At 43.0% G+C, this 19,227-nt stretch overlaps 2 protein-coding genes across 2 annotated transcripts; one reads left to right on the top strand and one right to left on the bottom strand.

Annotated features, from left to right (window-relative positions):
• Positions 1-790: 790 nt before the first annotated feature.
• On the bottom strand, positions 791-7,509 carry tram1 (translocation associated membrane protein 1). Its single transcript, XM_080489570.1, has 11 exons — positions 7,133-7,509; positions 5,435-5,498; positions 4,556-4,677; positions 4,357-4,473; positions 4,211-4,269; positions 4,015-4,099; positions 3,699-3,769; positions 3,398-3,502; positions 2,952-3,095; positions 2,008-2,159; positions 791-1,135 (listed from the first exon to the last, which is right to left on the bottom strand). The coding sequence occupies exons 1-11, from the start codon at positions 7,253-7,255 to the stop codon at positions 1,065-1,067; spliced, it is 1,113 nt and encodes a 370-aa protein (XP_080345696.1). The 5' UTR covers positions 7,256-7,509; the 3' UTR covers positions 791-1,064.
• Positions 7,510-8,994: 1,485 nt separating this feature from the next.
• xkr9 (XK, Kell blood group complex subunit-related family, member 9) lies at positions 8,995-12,323 on the top strand. The gene is made up of 4 exons (XM_080489121.1): positions 8,995-9,086; positions 9,664-10,084; positions 10,559-10,770; positions 10,850-12,323. The coding sequence occupies exons 2-4, from the start codon at positions 9,768-9,770 to the stop codon at positions 11,476-11,478; spliced, it is 1,158 nt and encodes a 385-aa protein (XP_080345247.1). The 5' UTR covers positions 8,995-9,086; positions 9,664-9,767; the 3' UTR covers positions 11,479-12,323.
• Positions 12,324-19,227: the final 6,904 nt, after the last annotated feature.

Genomic DNA, 19,227 nt, shown 5'->3' on the forward strand with positions numbered 1-19,227 from the left:
TTGAATAACAAACATCCACAACAGTAATTTAGCCAAAACCCTCTAAAAAATATAGTTGGTCTGATTCAAGTCCTCTCTATACATCATATGGCAAGTTAACGCATTAACGTTTGTATAAATTCATGGCAAGAAGATGTCATGTTGTGATTACAAAGCCGTCCTGAATGCTGGCAAGTGAATGCTACATCGGGTTACTACATCCTCCACTGGCAGTTTTGCAGAACAATTAAACGGCGACACATGTTGAGGTTTGGGCGTTCGCAGCTTTTCTGGAGATGTCGGTATGGGCTTGCCAGAGTGACGCAATAGTTATTACATACAGTTTCCTTGCTTGTTTTTATACACTCTTTCTCACCAGAACCATGAGACGTTAAAGATTACTCCATTGTTATACCTAACTGGCCATTTCAATGTGTATGTAGAAGAACGGTGTAATGGAGCAACATAGGTTTGAATCCACGGCGTGGTCAAAGTCCTGTTTTCAGGGTGAAGAATATGAGCTCCACTCGTGGAAAAACCACAAACGTCGAGAGGAAAGTCACAATCTCAGTAGGATGTATTCAAAAAAATTCCCCAGGAGATGGACAGCAAAGCAAAAGACATGAAGCAGCGCAAATGATTATAAATACATAAAAAAAAAAAAAGGAAATGAAAACAGGATGAAAGCATGAAATGATCTGCATCGGGATAAACACTGACATGATCATTCCTGAAATTTCAAAATTACACTCTGTACAAAACAATCTGTATCAATAGGCACTTCTTAAATAAGGTCCTTTTGTTATATTGAGGTTTTTTTTTTTTTTTTTTTTTCTTTCTCCATTTCATTCATGATGGCACAGGAGGGCAAAGATTCGGAGAAGAAGGCGTTGTGGACGACTGGCAGCAAGCAAAGCTAAATGAATTGTGGCCATGGAAGTCCAGCTGTGGAGGTCAGTCCTTGGTGGGGGTGGGGGTGGGGGGGCTGTGTGTGTGTGTTTGTGTGTGTCATGGTCAACAGAGCTGGAAGGCGCAGGGAGAGATGGATCTCTGAGACGGGCCAGGAAGGACTGACGGGAATGTTTTTATGAAGACTTCTCTTTTCTGGCTCTTGGTGAATCTGCTGCATGAGAGTTCACTCCGTTGACTTCATTGGCTAAAAAAATAAAAAAAAGAAAAGAAGAGAAAACATCCAGAGTAAAGAGCAGGCAGGTTTGAACATAGAGCATTCATTATCACTGATCATGAGTCCGAACATGTGACTTCAACCATTATAGCACTACACAATTTTGTATTTTCAAGCACATGATAAATATCTTTACATTTATAACTTAACAATGAATGCACTTCATTTAAAGAGTTTTAGTCCTATTCCACAATATATTGCTTTATTTGCGACAAAGGAGGCCAAATAAGATTCAGTAGATGGTTGAAAATCACTTGCAGGCGACAAGAAGACAACGCAGAGCTCAGCAAGTATGATCACTTGCCTTTTAAAGGGTTAATCATGACTTATCTGGGCACCGTCCTTCCAGAATAAATGTTTTAAATGGAGTGCGTTGAAATCGAGGTTTGGTTTTTGACTCAAAATACGACCGAAGTTGAAGCATGTTCTGTGACATTAGCGAGATAGTTACCTGTACCTCTACTCAAGCTTTTACTGAGCACTCGCTAAACACGTCGAAGATTATTTCAAGGGTTTAATCGTACCTGGGACTTTTTATAGTCATGAAAGTAACACATTATTAACTATTTATAATAGTTTTTCTGGAAAAGTACAAAAAAAAACCCCGACCAAAATAGCACATATTTCATATATTAGAGCTTAAAATATGTATAAATGGGAGATAGTTCTCATTGTGTTTGTGTTATTTGAAAGATTTTTGCGTGTATCAAATATAATCACTTGCCCGATAAAAGGGTTCCCGAAATAATCAAGGTAATTTATCTTATTTTATGAAAGTATAGATGTTTGGTTGGAGAGGTCCTCACAATGAAGTGAGCTGCGCTTGAAGTTCTTTCCTTCACCTTTGTCTTTCTTTGATTTGTTCTTGGCAGGAACTTGTTTCTTTTTCAAGGACTGAGCCTGGCTATGCTCCCTCCATCGGCGCAGCTGAAAGTTGATAAATTTCCACATCATGAAGGCCTGTGTGAGGCAGATGGCGGCCAGGACAGTGACCCTGGTAGGCAGAGAAAAACAGCGGAGTCCATTAAGTAGAAAATAAAAGGTGCATTACACGGCAACATACATATGTAAGAAACTGCTCAATGCTTCACCGGCCTGAGCAGCTTTTATAGACACGATAACTTAACGACTTAAAACCAACAACGACCAAGGCTGAATACCTCAAACACGCATAAGACAGAAAGCCATGTTTCCATTTCTATAACGACTTAATTTATAATGCACGGGAGGGCTGAAATAGAGTAAATAGAAAATAAAATAAGATTTATTTAATCACCAATTCCCTTTTCTTCAGACGTGTCTTAATTTCTAAGAGATCTGGAAGTCGTCTGTTACGGATTATAACAATTTAACAGGAAGACAAAAATGATCAAATAAAAATTAAATATTTGACAAAACAAAATACAGCATGATAATCACTTATTAGTGCATTAATACCAAAAAATAGTGGTGCAGTGGTAAGTATTCTTGCATCGAGGCCAGAATGTCTCCATTTCCATGGGGTCTCTACATCAAGAGTTTGCGTCGGATTCCGACTTCGTCAGAGAGCCGAAACATACGTAATGAACGGAGTCCAAAACAACTCTTATATTCTGATTCCCCCCCCCAGACTACTTTCCATAAGTCCCACAATTCTGGTGGCTGTGACCTCTCTGACTTTGGTCAAAGGACATTATGACCCACAGAGCCACTTCCACAACCCCCCTCCCCCCCAGCAGCACCGCCTTTTCCTCAGGGGGCTTCTCACTTTCCTGTCTCCCGCCTGTCACTCCTCGGACGCACTCACCGAACAAAGAGAACATTAAAGTTTCCCGTCGCCAGATCGAACCCTTGGTTCTCAGCTGTGGAGAGGCCAAAGCCCACGGTGAGGACCGAGAGGGACAGCGTGAGCAGCCTTCCAAGGACGAACAAGACGGCCCACATGGTGAACCTGCGAGACAGAAGGAAGGCCGTCATCAGCGAACCCGTTCACATGCACACAGAGATATCAGGTCGTCATCCGACCTCTGGAGTTAAAGACACTTCTGGGGTGAAGATGACTACAGATTCCATGTCGGGTGAAATATAAAGGAAGACTGTCACTGTAAAGAAATATGATGATGCACAGAAACATTTTCTAAACTGTTGACACTTCCGAAGTACATGTAAACACTTTGTCACTGTATTCGTCTGGTCATGTATATAGTTTCACCACTTCCTAATCTGATGTCTGTCCCGACTATGAGAACTCACCCCATTTGTCTGTTCTCGTTGCTGAAGTAGACGAGGCGGGAGACGTGAAACAGAAACTCCACAAAGTAGTGCAGCACCAGCAGGACCAGGCCCAGACGGTTCAGACTGAAACACACAACAACACCAATCTAACACCTTTTGTGTTTTTTTTTTTTTGTTTTTTTTATCATTTACAAATGTACAACATACAGTCAAAGCACTATGGTACAACTAACCTTCTCATAAAGTACCGTATCCAAACACAAGACCAATAAAATCACACTTCTAACTCTTATGTTCTCTTAAAAGTGGCGGTTCTCACTTCAGAATGTAGGCGCCAGCGATGTGGACCAGGTAGAGGGAGATGTACACAAGCTGACGTGGAATATCCTCCTAAACAGTAAACACAGGAGAATAAAAGCCTGAAATGGTCCAAATATTTACAGCAGTGAGGCTGGAGATGCTGACTTAGGCAGAAGGAGCATGATTCTTTGAAACAATGCTCCCACAGCCAAGGAAATCAAACAGGAAAAGCCTCAGGGTGCAGAGAGAAGTTAGAGTACGTCACCCTATCTCAAAATTGAACCAACAACAGTTGCTCGCTCACACACACACACACACACACACACACCACTTACCTTCTTTGTCTTTTGGAAATACATTTCGGGGAGAGCGTGTAACCAGTAGCCCAGCTGGCAAATGTAATAGAACTTCATTTGGAACCTGAAAGAAAATGAAGATGGGCTCATTAATAAACAGACGCGGCAGGTTTTTAATGCCTATTTTCCTATAAACAATAACATAAAGACTTCAATGCATAAAATCACCACTTACGGCATCAGTGTGTGAGGATACTCCTCCCATAGGGAGACTGGATTGGACAGGAGGTTTTCCTACACGAGGAAAAAAAAAATAAAACTTTTAACGAAGTTTAAAATACACGTGAACAAAAAAGGAGGACGTCCAGCAACTGTACGTACAGACATCAGGATGCTCGCGCCCCAACCGAAGGAGAACAAGTAGAAGGCGCTGAGCTGCCCCGACTCATTGAACTTGCTGTGTTTGGTTTTGGAGAAGTGCTTCTTCCTGTTGATTTTCTGTAAAAGATGAACGACGATAAACTACGCAGGTCTGCTTGCGTACACCCGATCGGGTCTGTTGGGCGTTTGTCTCACTTACGTCAAGCACGTACTCCTGGATAATGGCATGCATGATGATGGCAACCAGCATGTAGAAGAAGATGGTGGCGAGGTCCTTGATGCCGTGGTGGAACATGTTCAGGTTGGACTCCTCAGAGCCTTCTGCACAGAGCATGTAGTTACCACAATGGCCACAATTAAAGCATAAAATTTTATTTTTTGCGTGTTTTATTCAGGTTGAAAAGGTCAGACGGAGCCGCAGCATGAAGAGTTTAGATCCGATCATCTTTAATAAACCTGGAGGGAGGTGTTGGCATTTGTAATGGCAAGTCATGTGCTATTTTAGTACAGATACTGTCGCCAACAAAACAGCTTCCTTTTTCTTTTCTCAAGCTGCATATTTCCTTTTGCAGCGTCTAACTCAGTATCAGTTTCCCCTAAAAGGATGATACAAAATATACCAACTCGCCTGAGTCTTTTGCTCAATATCTATGGAGCTAAGTAAGTTACGTGGGATAGGAAGTGGTAAGGTCTCATAGATAAGAACCCAATCGGCAGATTGCACGAGCACGCCGAGTCCTGTGCTGGTGTATTCTTCAAACATGGTCTGAGGTCGGAAACGAAACTGCCAACCTTGAAACGAGCCGGGCCTGAGTTGTGAGGCCTATATTACACACCTCAGCCCAAATCTTCCCAGCGCAACCTTGCCACAAGAGAACCTTATAAATCAGGTAGACTAAATTTAGCTCCAAAGGGAAGAAGAAGAAGAAGAAGAAGAAAAAAATAAAAGCTCTCAAAAGGGTTGGTGTAAGGCCATGCAAGTACCGCTCTAGAATTCAAATGAGAGGCTCCTCGCATGAAAGCTCAAGGAAACACTGAAAAACCATGTATAATCGACACAAACCTGCATTTAACTTACCGTTTGTTGATATGGTGACGTTGTACTGCACAGTTATGAACGACACGGCAAACTTTGAGGTGACCTGAGGGTAAAGATGACATAATGAGCCATATCTTGGAAAAGAAAAATACAGTTATTACCTGTTGCAGTGGATTCAAACTGGTCAATTTAAATTTCAGTTACCTCATTTATGCACAAAGAATACTGGACAGAAAATCTGCTGTTTGATCAAGAGATTTATTTTCAAATAAATTTTTTTAAGCTCATCAAGATTCCCCAACTGTCACCCCATTTCTTGATGTATAGTTTTAGAAACATCTCTCAATGAACTACCTTGGACATATCAGTGTTTCCTGGAATCACTTGGTGTTTCAAGTCTTAAAAGAGACACCCTCCTCCCAGCGACCCGACCAAGGCTGATCAGACCTCGGCCTGTGTCAAAGTGGCATTTTACTGTCTACTGCATTCATTTAACTCTTAGTCCATGTCTTGATATACAAGTAAAATAAATTATGGCTTTTAGCAGGTGCAGCTGTAGCAAATCCAATAAAATGAGAGTATAACTTCAAAGGAAGTATACCTTTTCTCCAACAATGGCTTTCAATATTTCTAGTCTGATAAACGCAATATAAATGTGATATAAGACAGAAACATTGGAGCAACATAAAAATGATGGGAAAGTACTAATACATTTTTAAAGGGGTTTAAGAAATATAAAAAAAAATCAAAAGTGAATAATATAAGTTGTGCATAGTTAAAATACATTGAAATATTAAAAATATTTAACTGAGCATGTTTGTAAGAACTAAAACAACTCCATCAAGTTAACAATCAAACCGGAAATACGCATTCGTCCGTCAAAATAAAAGGGCAATGTAGACAAAAATAAAATCAACATCAGCGACTGATGCACGGCGCAGTCAATAAGATCATTATTTAAAAGATTTACAAAAATGAATCGACAATATTTTCATACTTTATGTAGGAAAGGCACACGTTTCCCCTGCAAACCTTTGACCAAACTCTTACTCTGAAACGCACTAAGCGGACGTACTTTTAATCATTGTAGACTGCACGCTGGGGGGGGGGGGGGGGGGGGTGATCTTTCTCAGGATGAAATTAAACTACATTTAAGATTAAAAAATTTTTTAAACTGGACTACGTATCTTGTAAGGGTGTGGTTATGTCCTGGCTGTCAAGCCTCAGCATTCAGTCGCGTTTGAAACGTGATTTATTTTGAAGAGTAACTTTCAATATGGTCCAAGCGGGATTCCGCTGACAGCCGCTGTATGATTGCCACGTAACACATTTAAACTAACCGAGTCCAGGAGGTTGCAAAATACCGCAGCCGCCTAAATACGTGCAGTGCTGCAAACTCGCAACGAGCACAGACGCATCCAGTAACACGACTGCACATATTTGAGGTTTTTAAGGGTTTTATCTGATGGAGGTTTGAAACGTGTGGAAGGAGCCAGATGGAAAGTCGTCGCCAGTTCTCACAAACTGCTTTCGATCAACGCAACTTACTCCGGGACATGGAACCGAGCTTGTAATGCAGAGGAAGTAAATACAAAAGAGAGAGAAAAGAAACTTTAGACAGCGGGAGGAAGTGTGGAGGCAGACAGCCATGTCAGGGGAGCAGATGGGAGCACTCGGGGCTTCTTCTCCCCTGCAGGATCACAATACTACCGAACATCACTCATCATGTGGACTCACCTCAAACATCAGCCCGAGGAGGAACACCATAGCAACACAGGAAACTATATCTGCATGGTTCTGGATCACAAACTCATGGCTCATCACCGGCGGGTTCTTGGTGGTCTTCTTTCGGATCCCCATGTCGGAGCGATTGGATCCAACTTTTGTTTTTTATTTTTTATTTTTGCGTTACGCAGCACGGATGTTCCTCCTCTCTTCCTTCCAGAAGGAGCTGTATTCTTTCTAACCGACGGCTGTGGCGGCTCACTCCTGCTTCCTACATGCACAGGGCCAGGCAGGCTGCGATTGAATGGCGTGTCACTCTTTCTTCTGGTGGGAGGGTCCACGGAGAGAGAGCCGCCGCTCAGCCTGACCAACGACACTCTTTTACGCACAGGAGAGGAAACAGCTGGGGCTCTCTGCCGCGGCCTACAGGTCTGGAGTGTAAAGAGTGTAAAAAGTATGACGCGTCACGATCGGTCTTAGCGCCAGACTTTACCACCAGGGTTCTTCCAATCGTGGCACAAAGCATTTCTACATTTATAGAACTCTTTCAGCCATCCATCGTATTCTTTAGAAGAAGATTTTTTTTTTTTTTAACCTTCATAGTTTAAAAGTACTCTTAAGACAAAGGTTTTTCTGAGAGGATTAGTCACGTAGGTTGGTCAAAACATCAGATTCACACAATCACAGCTTTCATTATGGATTAATTTGCTTCATCCTCGCAGTTTATCACATTTCTTAAAGCCCAAGGTGGTGATTCCTGACAGCTGGTCCAAAGCTGTATGTTTTGTCTTTCGTACAGGACAAAGAAAGTGAGCAGACCAACAGGAACATGTGCATTTCTTCAATGAATTTTCTGTCACACCTGAGCCAAAAAGGAATAAATCCTGCGTACAGTGGCAAAGCAGCAGCACATAAGTCTTCCCATAAGTCACGGCGAAGCTGGGCTTTGGCGATGGCCTTCTGGAACACCAGGTCGAGCACACCTGTCCGCCTCTCCTCGGTGTTTATTTCCAGTCCTGTCACCTTCATCATCGGCTGGTCAAATTTCTCTGGCGTCATCTTGTTCAGGATGCTGCAGAATTTCCCGAGGAGCTCCTGTGAGGAAATCAATAAAAACAAAAAAAAGGTTAATAACTGACATGCACATCCAGTCATTATGTGATTTCTGGATGCGTGTGTGACTTCCGTTGGACTGAATCGGTTATTGAGTTGACCCACAGTGGATACAGCTGAGCTAATGCGTCGTAGTCACACTACGACATAAATACTATGTGCACATTAATAACACATAGTGATTGAGAGTAAGGCATGTTTTAATAATCTAAGTCACCAGCCGCCTCTCATTTTCCTTTGCTAGATGATACAGAAACAAGCAATACAGAGCGAGACAGGGATTATGAGATTATGGGTGTGTGGTAAAAATTCTTCTTGGTAATAAATTGTCTATGGGAAAGACAGTTTATGTCATTTTAGCTTGCAAAGAAAAGGGCATTTGTAGGATGAGCAGTACAGCAGTGTATGGGTAGTCATGAAAAATATGCAAAATGTTCTCTGCCAGATCAAACAGCTTTTTCTGTGGACTCTTTTGTAATAACTGTGAGCTGTTACATCACTTTTCAACCGCTCTGTCTCGTTTCCAAAGAAGAGGTCATTTTTCTCTATATTCTTAATACTCACTCCTCTTCTTCTTTTTTGGCTTTGAAGCCTTTCAAAAATACTTAAAATGACTTCAAGTGTTTGCGAGGGAAGTGTCAGCTGTTCTCCATTCACACACGCGCACGCCCACACAGACAAAGGCCGACTACTTATTATGTAAGGACGTTTTTTCCCACTTGACAGTGTTTGTTCAGCGTTTCGGAGGTGGAGCCTGACGCAGAGTTTCAAGGAAAGAAAAAAAGACAGCATGTGCGGAGCCCTGTGATTCTGTGATCGAGCAGGTTCGCTCTGTCATGAGGGAAACTATCAAGTAAGTCCAATTCTTTTCTTTTTCTTTTTTGATGGTGCGAGCGGAAACGACCTCATTCTGCTGTGATCTTAATGGGAGAACACTCACAGATACGTCTGTGTGCTTTAAAAGGAGGATACCATCAAACCGTGCTCATGATGAACATGGGAAGCCTATGCGCAAAGAGTTATACTTTTATGGACTTTTATACGTGGTACTCCCTCAATATTTTCATACCAATATAATTTTCTTTGAGAGTATGAAAACATTTGTCTGTTGATTGACAGGTCACTGAAAAAGTCCAGTGTGAGGAAAACTGACCAGCGCATAGGCAATACTGGAGTTTTCATGTTATGTTCATGATTTCCATTGATAACATAACTGATTATATGTGAGGACGTCACAGTTATCAAAACGTGATAACTGTGGAGTTTGCAACCATAAGTTCGAAGTGCAGGGGAATAAGGAATGCGGCACCTGACATTTCAGACCTTCAGCAATGATTTGTTTCACATTGTGACTCTGAAAGATTTTCTTTTCTTATATAAGACAAGAGTTTTCTATTTGTTTTCTTATCTTTGTCATTTTGTTCTTGCAGCAACCCGGCAGTGGAAATACCTGAACCGGGCTCCAGCAGTTCTTTTCCAACCCTGAGCACAAAGCAACAACTTTCTATAAGAAACACTTTTCAAGGGGCTGACAATGCTCCAGCCAGACAATCAGTATTCCAAGCTGCGATGGTTATTAACCGTCGCAGGACTCTTCCTGTATGTGGTGGACATTTGGACGGACGTTGGTCTGGCTCTGAAATACTTTGAGGAGCAGCATTATGTCTGGTGTGGACTGACTCTCGTGTTCGTCATGGCGGCGCTGGTGGTAACACAGATCTTCAGCTTCGTCTGGTACTGGGACGACAGGAATGATGGTCTGATAAACCCAGAAGGAAAATCCAACATAGCAGGCATGTCGACATGTGAAATAGCTGTCCTGCACGTGTTTGGACTGGGCATCTTCACCAGGTAAGGAATGAAAGGGGGGGGGGGGGGGGGGGGGATCTACATATTATCATTTGGCACAAGTTGTACACTGGACGTCCTCTCCAAGCACCCTGAGCATTTAGGGTTTTAAGAGTGTTGCTCAGGGAACCACCATGGCGACCCGTCCACAGAGGGATTTCAACCAGCGAGTTTTGGTTTTCCAAACCTCTTGGCGGACCGTCAGGAAAATAGTGTGAGGCTTAATGTGAGATTTTGATATAGCTAACAATAGGGAGTGTCAGCACATTGTGAATGGAAACGTGCAGTATGCCAATCGTGCACAAATGGACGGTATGAGAGAATGTCCAAACCGCACTAACAACATTCAAGCTGCAGTCTGGAGGCTGAGGAGTACAGTGACAGTCTGTCCTGTAAAAAAAAACAAAAACAAACAAGTGTATCTGCATGTTGGAACCACGTGTCACTGTGTTTTCAATGTGTTTATCCTGTTGCCAGGTTTTATCAGCTCCTGAAAAAGGGTTTGAAAGAAGTTTGGACAACAAATCAGGACACCTCTGAGGAGGTGAGGGAGGCGCACCACGGCCTCTTCTGCATGGCTACTGATTTGAGCATGTTGAAACTGTTTGAGGCCTTCCTGGAGAGCGCTCCCCAGCTCCTTCTACAGCTTTATATTCTACTCGGACATGACGAGAGCTCATTTTTGCAGTGTAAGTGGAGACAAAACGCCAACACAGTTGTGGCCCAAGAGCTGGACATTATTCATGCGTGTGTGTCTGGTTCTTTCAGATTTATCTTTGACTTTCTCCTGTTTTAACATCGCCTGGGCCTTGGTGGACTATCGCCGCTGCCTGCGGCGATCACTCCCCCACATCACAGAAATGCCCTCCGGCATCCCCACGACAGTCTACCTCCTCTACAAACTGTGCACCATCGGCAGCCTCATTCTCAGCTTCAGCCTCCTCCTCATACTGAGCACCTACAGCACCATCGCCTTCACCATGCTCTGGCTGCTGGGAACAGTATGGACGCATGCGCTTCAAACCAGCTTCTGCTCAACCAGAAGACTGGAGCTTCTCTACCGAGCGGTCGTGGGAGTCATCCTCACGTTCACCTTCTTCAATGTGAAGGGACGGGACACAAAAATAGCCATGATCATCTATTATTTCATTCACTTCCTTATACATTTTACCACTCTCTTGTTGATGTCTTTGCTGAAGCCAGAGATGTGGACGAGCGCAACATTTCTGACTGTGAGTAGTTTGACCATCGGCGGGACGGTGCTGGGACTGGTGTGTCTCGTGTTGTACTACCTCTTCCTGCACCCCGGAGGGAAGGATCCTGTTGGAGATGAGGTGGACGGCCTGAGAAAGGAAACAGAGTCCGCAAGGAGGGAAAGAAACTCTTTGCAACCTTGATAAAAGTTCCTTTAAACTTTTTTTTAAGGCTCGTTAGGATGGGAACATGAAACAAGCACAGGTTGTGTGTATCACACTACTCAAGTATTTTACAGGACCCTTTCTGGGAGGACTGTATCTTTAAATTATTAGTTGATGATATCCCACAGAGACTAACAAACAAGAAGAAGAAGAAGAAGAAGAGGAAGTTATGGTTAGTTATTCCGCAACAAATTGAAAAAAAAGCTGCTTGTGTGTTATTTGTGGAACCCGTGTTAATGACAAAACGTGACATTTCTGCAATAAACGTCCTCGAGATAGACATAAATGTCCCTCATGACTTGGAAAAGCACCTGCTACTCTCCATTAGTGGAAGAGGTCACCTGATAGGATAAGAAAAACATGTGAAATACACAAAAAGACACATTGGGAGGATGTTTAACAGCCTTTTTTCAAATATCACTTTACATTATAGGACAGTACCGACGGAGATATGTCGACAAGATTTTATGTCATTGAAATGTAGTAAGATTTACATCCCACTAAGATAACATTTTTAACCAAACCGTTATTCTTCAAACAAACAAGCCTACATTTCTTTTCTTTATATGCAACTTGTCGGTATGACGTATACACAAAATAAGCATCTTTCACGTGTTTTTTCCTTGATGTTGGTAATTAAACAAATTACAAGTAATCTCACTACTAAAGTCGAAAAAACCTCAATTGTTTGTTCCTGTGTTAATATTTACAGTGTTCCTGAAAACTTATACTTCTAACTTCGGGAAATAAATTATTTTCTCTCAACCTCTGTTGTGATATGTTGAGTGTAACATGCACCACTAATAAATCAATATGATATACTGGAGGAGGAGATATCTAGTTTTCTAAACACGTGCAGACGCTGTCGTGCAAACGCTTGACACCAGATGGCGCCATCATGTAAGTAGATTTTTTTCCCCCTGCGCTAACACGCTTTACAGTTTCCACTTTGAGTCTGGAAACATGCAACAGTATTTTACCACCATCAGTTCTTTAGATTTCCCTTATTTATTATAATTAAACAGTGCTTTCATTTCTGATATTTTTCATTGTATTGCTGCAAACAGATGATTTCTCCTGCCTCTGCTATTATCATGATCATAAATCAAATGACAACCAGCAGCTACTGTTCTGATCTTTGTCATGTTCATACCTAAACTACAAAACGTGGACACCATTCTCCCCTCCTCAGAAATGATAGAGCCAAGGTCATAGATGAGCGAACAAGAAATAACAAATCAGTGCAAATTTTGTTTTGACTACCAGCATAATATTGGGTGAGTCAAGTCCGAGGGGCCGAGGACAGCGTTTCTTCCTGGCCGGAGCCGAAGTGGGGGTGTTGGGGGTGGTCCGGGGTGAGCTCACCTGGGAGGGACGCCGACAAACCACAGGGTCCAGAGAACCCCCCACTTCCTTTCGTCTAATTTAACCAAACTCTGAGCTTTCTGACTTGTTTACTCCTCGAAGCCACTTTAACTTTGGCCTGTCAGTTGGAGTCTGTCACACGCGCTCCATAAAAATGACAAATTTCAGTGAGGAACTTTTGCTGGAGTGGAAATAAATGAATCAATGTTTCTGTGACGCCCCAGTTGTTGAACCTTGACTTCCTATTTACTGCAGCATGCTTTTTCTCCCCTGCTTGAGTGAACGTTATATGCAGTTCGATGGAAAAGCATTTGTAGAGTATTACTAATGGTTGATAATGTTTTCGCTTTGTGGCCGACTTGAGCTATTTGCACCTGAAAGGGGGAACTCTTTTTAAAAAGAGAACCAAAATCAAATCATCCCCTCCATTTAGAATGATGCATGCTCTCCTCTCTGCCCCCCAACTGTATTTTTTTTCCTTGGGTTTAGTGGACTAATGCGACGTAAACCTGCCAAAGGAACTTTTATTGGAAGAAGACGCATGGGTCCTGGGACACAGGCCTAAGAAGTCTCCGTCTCCTCTCTCACTTTGCTTTTGTTGAACCGCACACACTCTTGGCTGTGACTCACCACTGATACCTCTGCCAGGGACCAGTCACAGGCCATCAGGACGAAACATGTTGAGTAAAGCATTACCCCCTTCTCTCTGGGAGGAAACACGCAGAAAGAAGTCTGGCGTTGACAACCTCGTTGTAATTTCCACTTCTGGCACTGAGAGCTTAATACCCGGTAATCTCGTACTCCGATCTCACTGAAATGCACCTCCCGAAAGGCTGGACCTCGGTGAGAACTGGAGACAAAGGGGGAGAATCAAGTATGATGACACTTGACAGTGTAAGATGAATCTCCGGAGCACAACGGGTGTTCAATTATCTCAGTTCAAACCAGATTTTGACCACTGAGTGACTCTTATCGGGCTCTGCCAGCAGGACAAACGCATTAACACCGCACAGACCTGTAATCTTACATTGACACCGCTGTCAGCAGATCAGTTCTGTCTGACTGAATGGCACTCAAAGTCTACGTAAACAACCTTGACCTCTCCGGGTGGATTTTTCACCAAATCTTATCTTTTTGTTTTCCATCACCACATCCTGGAGCAGCCGGTCACGAGGGGGGGACATTCCTGGCTTAGAGACCATCCCCACAATTTGTACAGACACAATAAACCCAGGAAGGCCGGCTGTTTTTCATTAGGGCTTCAAAGTCCATATAAACCATGATTAATGAAGCCCCAAGATGCTGTATGTCTTTAATTATTATGACTTGACTGCTGCACCAGCGCCTCGGATGCATGAGCAGCGTTGGCGATCTGTACGCGTCACTCTGACACGGCCGCTTCGCCTCACTTTTGGAGAAATTCCCCCAAACTGTAGAGAGGGAGGGAGGTCGAGTGATGGAACTCCCCATATTTTGCAGTGGCACAGACATTTCTTTAATCACTGTACATGCGCACTTACAAATAAGTTTGGGCAGTGACAGATTGGGGGGTGCAGCGGGGATAATTACATGCAGTGGGCTGGTGTGTGATCAGAGCGTGGCATTGCATTACCCAGAGGGTTCTGTAAATAAAGTCCTCCTGCAATGAATGAGGAGATTGCATGGTGCATTGTGCTGGGTACAATAGCCCCACCATTGTTGCTATTTGGATTTCTGCTTCAGGCGGGCTGTCGGTATAGTGTGACAAGGAGTGCAACCGGGAAGTCAATCCAGGCTCGAGCAGAAATGACTGCAAATGAGCTCAATAATTACACAGACAAATAGAGTTAAAACTGGGCGGACATGTTTTGCATCATATAAGAGGTATTGTTACACAATCACCAGCTCATCATGAGGGAAACACAGTGAGACACACACTCTCACTCACATCCACAGGAGTGACAGCAAGAGCAATGTTCAGAGCAACACTAAAATCAACTAAAATCCTCAGACAGCTCTTGTGGACTATGAATGCACGTAATCAGCATCATGCTGCGCCTGAAGCCACATAACAGGTAGTTTAGATCAAATGAGCCACGCGAAAGACTAAATAGCAGCTCATTTATACTTTTCCTATTTAGTGGTTGACAGAAATACAAATATAACCTTATGATTTATTTATTTTATAATTTGCCAAAGGCAAAAGTTGTCTCAAGTGACATGAAAAAGACAAAACAGCTAAAATTGCTACAATAATGAAGTTGCTAAAACTCTTAAAACCACAATAAAAAGTATAAAACAAAAAAAAAAGACTAAATGGCTTAAATAGCCAAAACAGCTAAAACAGCTGAGGTGGCCAACACGGCGAAAACTAAGACAAATAGCTGAAAAGGGGTAAAATGTTCATGTGTTAAATAACTACAATTTGCAAAATGGCTCAAAGAAAAGGCCTAAAAAAACCTAAACTTCCACTGGTACGACAACAAAAGACCTTTGAATATCCATCAAAATATTCATTGTTCTAAAGGTGTGGTTATGAAAATTCATGAATGCGACATACAATCACTTTTGCATACACAGCAACACTATATATTCTATTATCTTAATTTGAAATGTTATATCTTCAGACGAAAGTTATTTGGTGGAAAGTAGCAAAAACTGCTTTTTTGGTCATGAAGACGAAAACCCCCGCCCTATTGCGCTTCTTTGAATCATATATATATATATTGCATGTTAATGCTTTATTCATGGACTTCTTTCATTCTTTTATTGGCTGAAATAAATTCAGAAAAAGGTTTTCTACTAGACGCTGAAAAGGGTTCTGAGTTACGGCTTCTTAACTCGTCGACCCTTTCTAAACACGGGTAAGAGTCTTCCTTAAAGGACTTCAAAGGGAAACGGGTCCGCTCCCTCCTCGCCGTCTCACCCGGGCAGTCGGAACAAAAAGAGCAAAATGAAGGAAGCTCATTTGTGTAATTCCCCATTTTGTTGCAGGAGGTTTACGTCTCACAGCCACGGACAATCAGCGCGCGTTTGCATAATGATGCTACCCATCGCCGCCTTTACACGCAGCCCCATACACACAGATAGAAAACGGAAGCCATGTTTGTGTTGGGCGCGCTCCCACCACACACAGGATGATGGATTATAGCATGTTGCTGTTTATTTATGCTGCGCTGGCTTGAGGAATATGGGCATCGAGCTCATGCATACAGCCGACGTATGGCGACTACAATCATCCGTAAAATAGGATTGCATATTATGAATGAGCAATGCGGTTCGCACATGCATACGCACGGGGAAAGTACCCGGCTACAATCAATTACACCCACCCACACACACACACACACACACACACACACACCCACACACACACACACACACACACACACACACACACACACACACACACACACACACACACACACACACACACACACACACACACACACACACACATATACATACAGACACACACGTGCAGGGGAAGCTTGTCTTGATTAACCTGGCAGGGGGAACCTGACATGTTTTTCCTTTTACGTCATGGCCCGTTCCCCGACTGGCTCAGTGGAAGCCATCAATTCTAGTTTGTCTGCAGTTTGTCTGTTTGAATCTTTTGCTAATCTGGATTAGTCACTGATGACCCGCTGGCCTCGTGCAGGAAGTGCCGAGCGATGGCGTTTGCAGAATCTTTTATTCATTTGAGAGTTTTTTTCTTTCGTCAAAATGGCATCAGCCATATTTTTTTTTCCTTCATTCAAATACAAAAAAAAAAAAACGTTTCGAGCCTTCTGGGAAAATGCTGTTATTTTCACAGATTCCCTGCCCATTATAGTTTTATCCCACTGAGAAATACTACCGAAAGTCTTCAAATAAGGAAATGATTATCAGGATGATGCATGAAAACAGCCCAAAGCATCTGCGACTTTATGACCATGAGGGACAAACGTTTTTCTCTCATACAGCTCCTCTCTGAGCCGCGTACACCACAGCTTATCACCCCCTTGACAATTTTCTTCTTCTTTTTTGTTTCCACTCGGTATCGCAAAGTCCATAGATCTTGAGTAGAGGACAAGATGCTATGCCTGATTATAACGCGAGGTCAGGTCTTTGATGCTGGTACGGTGAAATTTGTTATACGTTAAGCCAGTGCTAATGTGATTATGGACATTGATCCACTAAATCTACTGTAAAAACGCAGCCTGCACCAGTTTTGAACTCGATACCAAGAAGAAATGTGAGAGGTGAAACATTAAAGACGCTTTGATGTAATATTTAACCCATCTGCAACGAAACAGGCGGGGGGGAGGGAAATGACCATAAAACGCATTTTGGACCAAAGCGAGAGGGACAGGCCTGTGTGATAAATGGGATGTGTGATTTTCTCTCTGGTTTCTTGTGGTGCCATTGCAGTGCGTGCACGAAAAGGGGCAACTGCCTGTCACGATTACCCTTGAGGGCATTTTATCAGAGCAATAAAATCGAGTTCTCCGTGTGGTTGGAACAAGACTGCAGACCCCAGCACCCCACCATGGGATCAGCCCTTCTGCCTCTGCCGTTACCAATAATGTAAAGTTTACCCCGAGTTTACCCTCCCGATACAAAAAAATAAAAAATAAAAATAAAAAAACAGCTGGAAGAAAACTACCATAAGAGATTGAATCATTCTGATGACTTCAATTTGCCTTCCAAGGTTTGCAATTTTCCTTTCTTTATGTAATGTATGAGACCACCGTCAAGTCTGTAGATTTGTCTGATTTCATGAATCCTTTCAATTCAGCTCAATTCAATTTAGGTTAAATTTCTTCGGGTGCAATTTACAACATGCTCCAGCTCATGGCTCTGTTACAGAGAAAAACCCCAACGTGGGGAGGGGAGAAACCTCCGCAGAACCAGACTCACTGGTGGGTGTTAATGGAGAGTGAGATAGAAAGGAAAACCCCCCCCAAAAAATTTAAAATAAACAAGTTGACATCAGATCCCAAACCTCCAGTTCCACTATCAGCCTGCTTACGGGGGAATGACCGAAATTAGTCTCGTATAAAAGCTGCAACATTTTTCCTTTACAAGCCTACATGGCATCTCCCAGGGATGTCCAGAGCGCAGGGCCTTTCAGTCTGGCCCCATAATGCAACAAAGGTGTGGTGACTGAGTAATCTCCTTAAACAGGCTCCCTGGCAAAGCTGGGGGTTCACTCCTGGGCCTCCACCAAAGGAAACTACAACGCCCCCCACCTTCAGATCCTAACTCAGATAAAACACACTGCTGACATCATCTACCCCCCCCCCCCCCCCTTTTTTTTTCTTCCTTTTTTTTTTCTTTTCCCCCAAAAAGAATAACATCCCCATGGTCTTCCCTTATTAACATGTGCAGCGTAGCGGGCAGCGAGAATAATAATGTGCTCTCTCTCACACACACACACACACACACACACACACACACACACACACACACACACACACACACACACACACACACACACACACACACACACACACACACACACACACACACACACACACACACACACACACACACACACACACACACACACACACTGACTGAACTATTTGGGTTGAGACCACAAAGCCCCGGGCGGCAGCCAAGCTAAATAACAGTCGGAGGGAAGATGGTCAAAGCATCACAATTAGAGGCAGTTTATTTTCTATTCTGCCCATGCCAGGGAGATCACAGACTATAATTTGTGCCAAAGATGTTCGGGGGTTTTGTGTTGTTGTAGAAATCTGTGGAAAAGCCCGTGAATGTTTCGCAGAGAGGAGTGTGGTCAGAGGTGATTCTGGGTGAAAGTTGACCAGTCAAGTGGAAATGATACAAGAGCTGTTTTACTAAGAATGTGTACTGGAGTTGGATAAAATTCAAGAGCGTTGGTGAGAAGTTCAGGGAACATGCGAAAAGAGCGAGCGAGCAAGGGATGAATGAAGTGCCTTGTTCTTAATGGGGCGAGCGAGAACTCAAACAAACGCTCCCCTGTGGCTCAATATCAGCAAGTTATTCTGTGATAGGAGCTGCAACTTTGACATAATTATTATTGATCATTTTATGGAGCAAAAGTATAGTTTATGCCACCCGAGGGCCCTGTTGGGAGTCGACCCCCCCACCCCTCCACACACACACACACACACACACACACACACACACACACACACACACACACACACACACACACACACACACACACACACACACACACAGTTTCAGCGTTATTATAAAAGCCCTGTTGAGGATTTTTGGCTTGTGTACAGGATTTTGCCTGTAAGGCCGTTTGCTGGTTGCATGACCCGCAGGGTGAGGTGAGCCTGTCAGTGCAGATCACACATGCAAGGCATTTTCTTTTTTGTAATCAAATTCTTCAGAATATTTAAA

The sequence above is a fragment of the Lipophrys pholis genome, assembly GCF_963383615.2.
Source record: "Lipophrys pholis genome assembly, chromosome: 20".
Taxonomy (NCBI): domain Eukaryota; kingdom Metazoa; phylum Chordata; class Actinopteri; order Blenniiformes; family Blenniidae; genus Lipophrys; species Lipophrys pholis.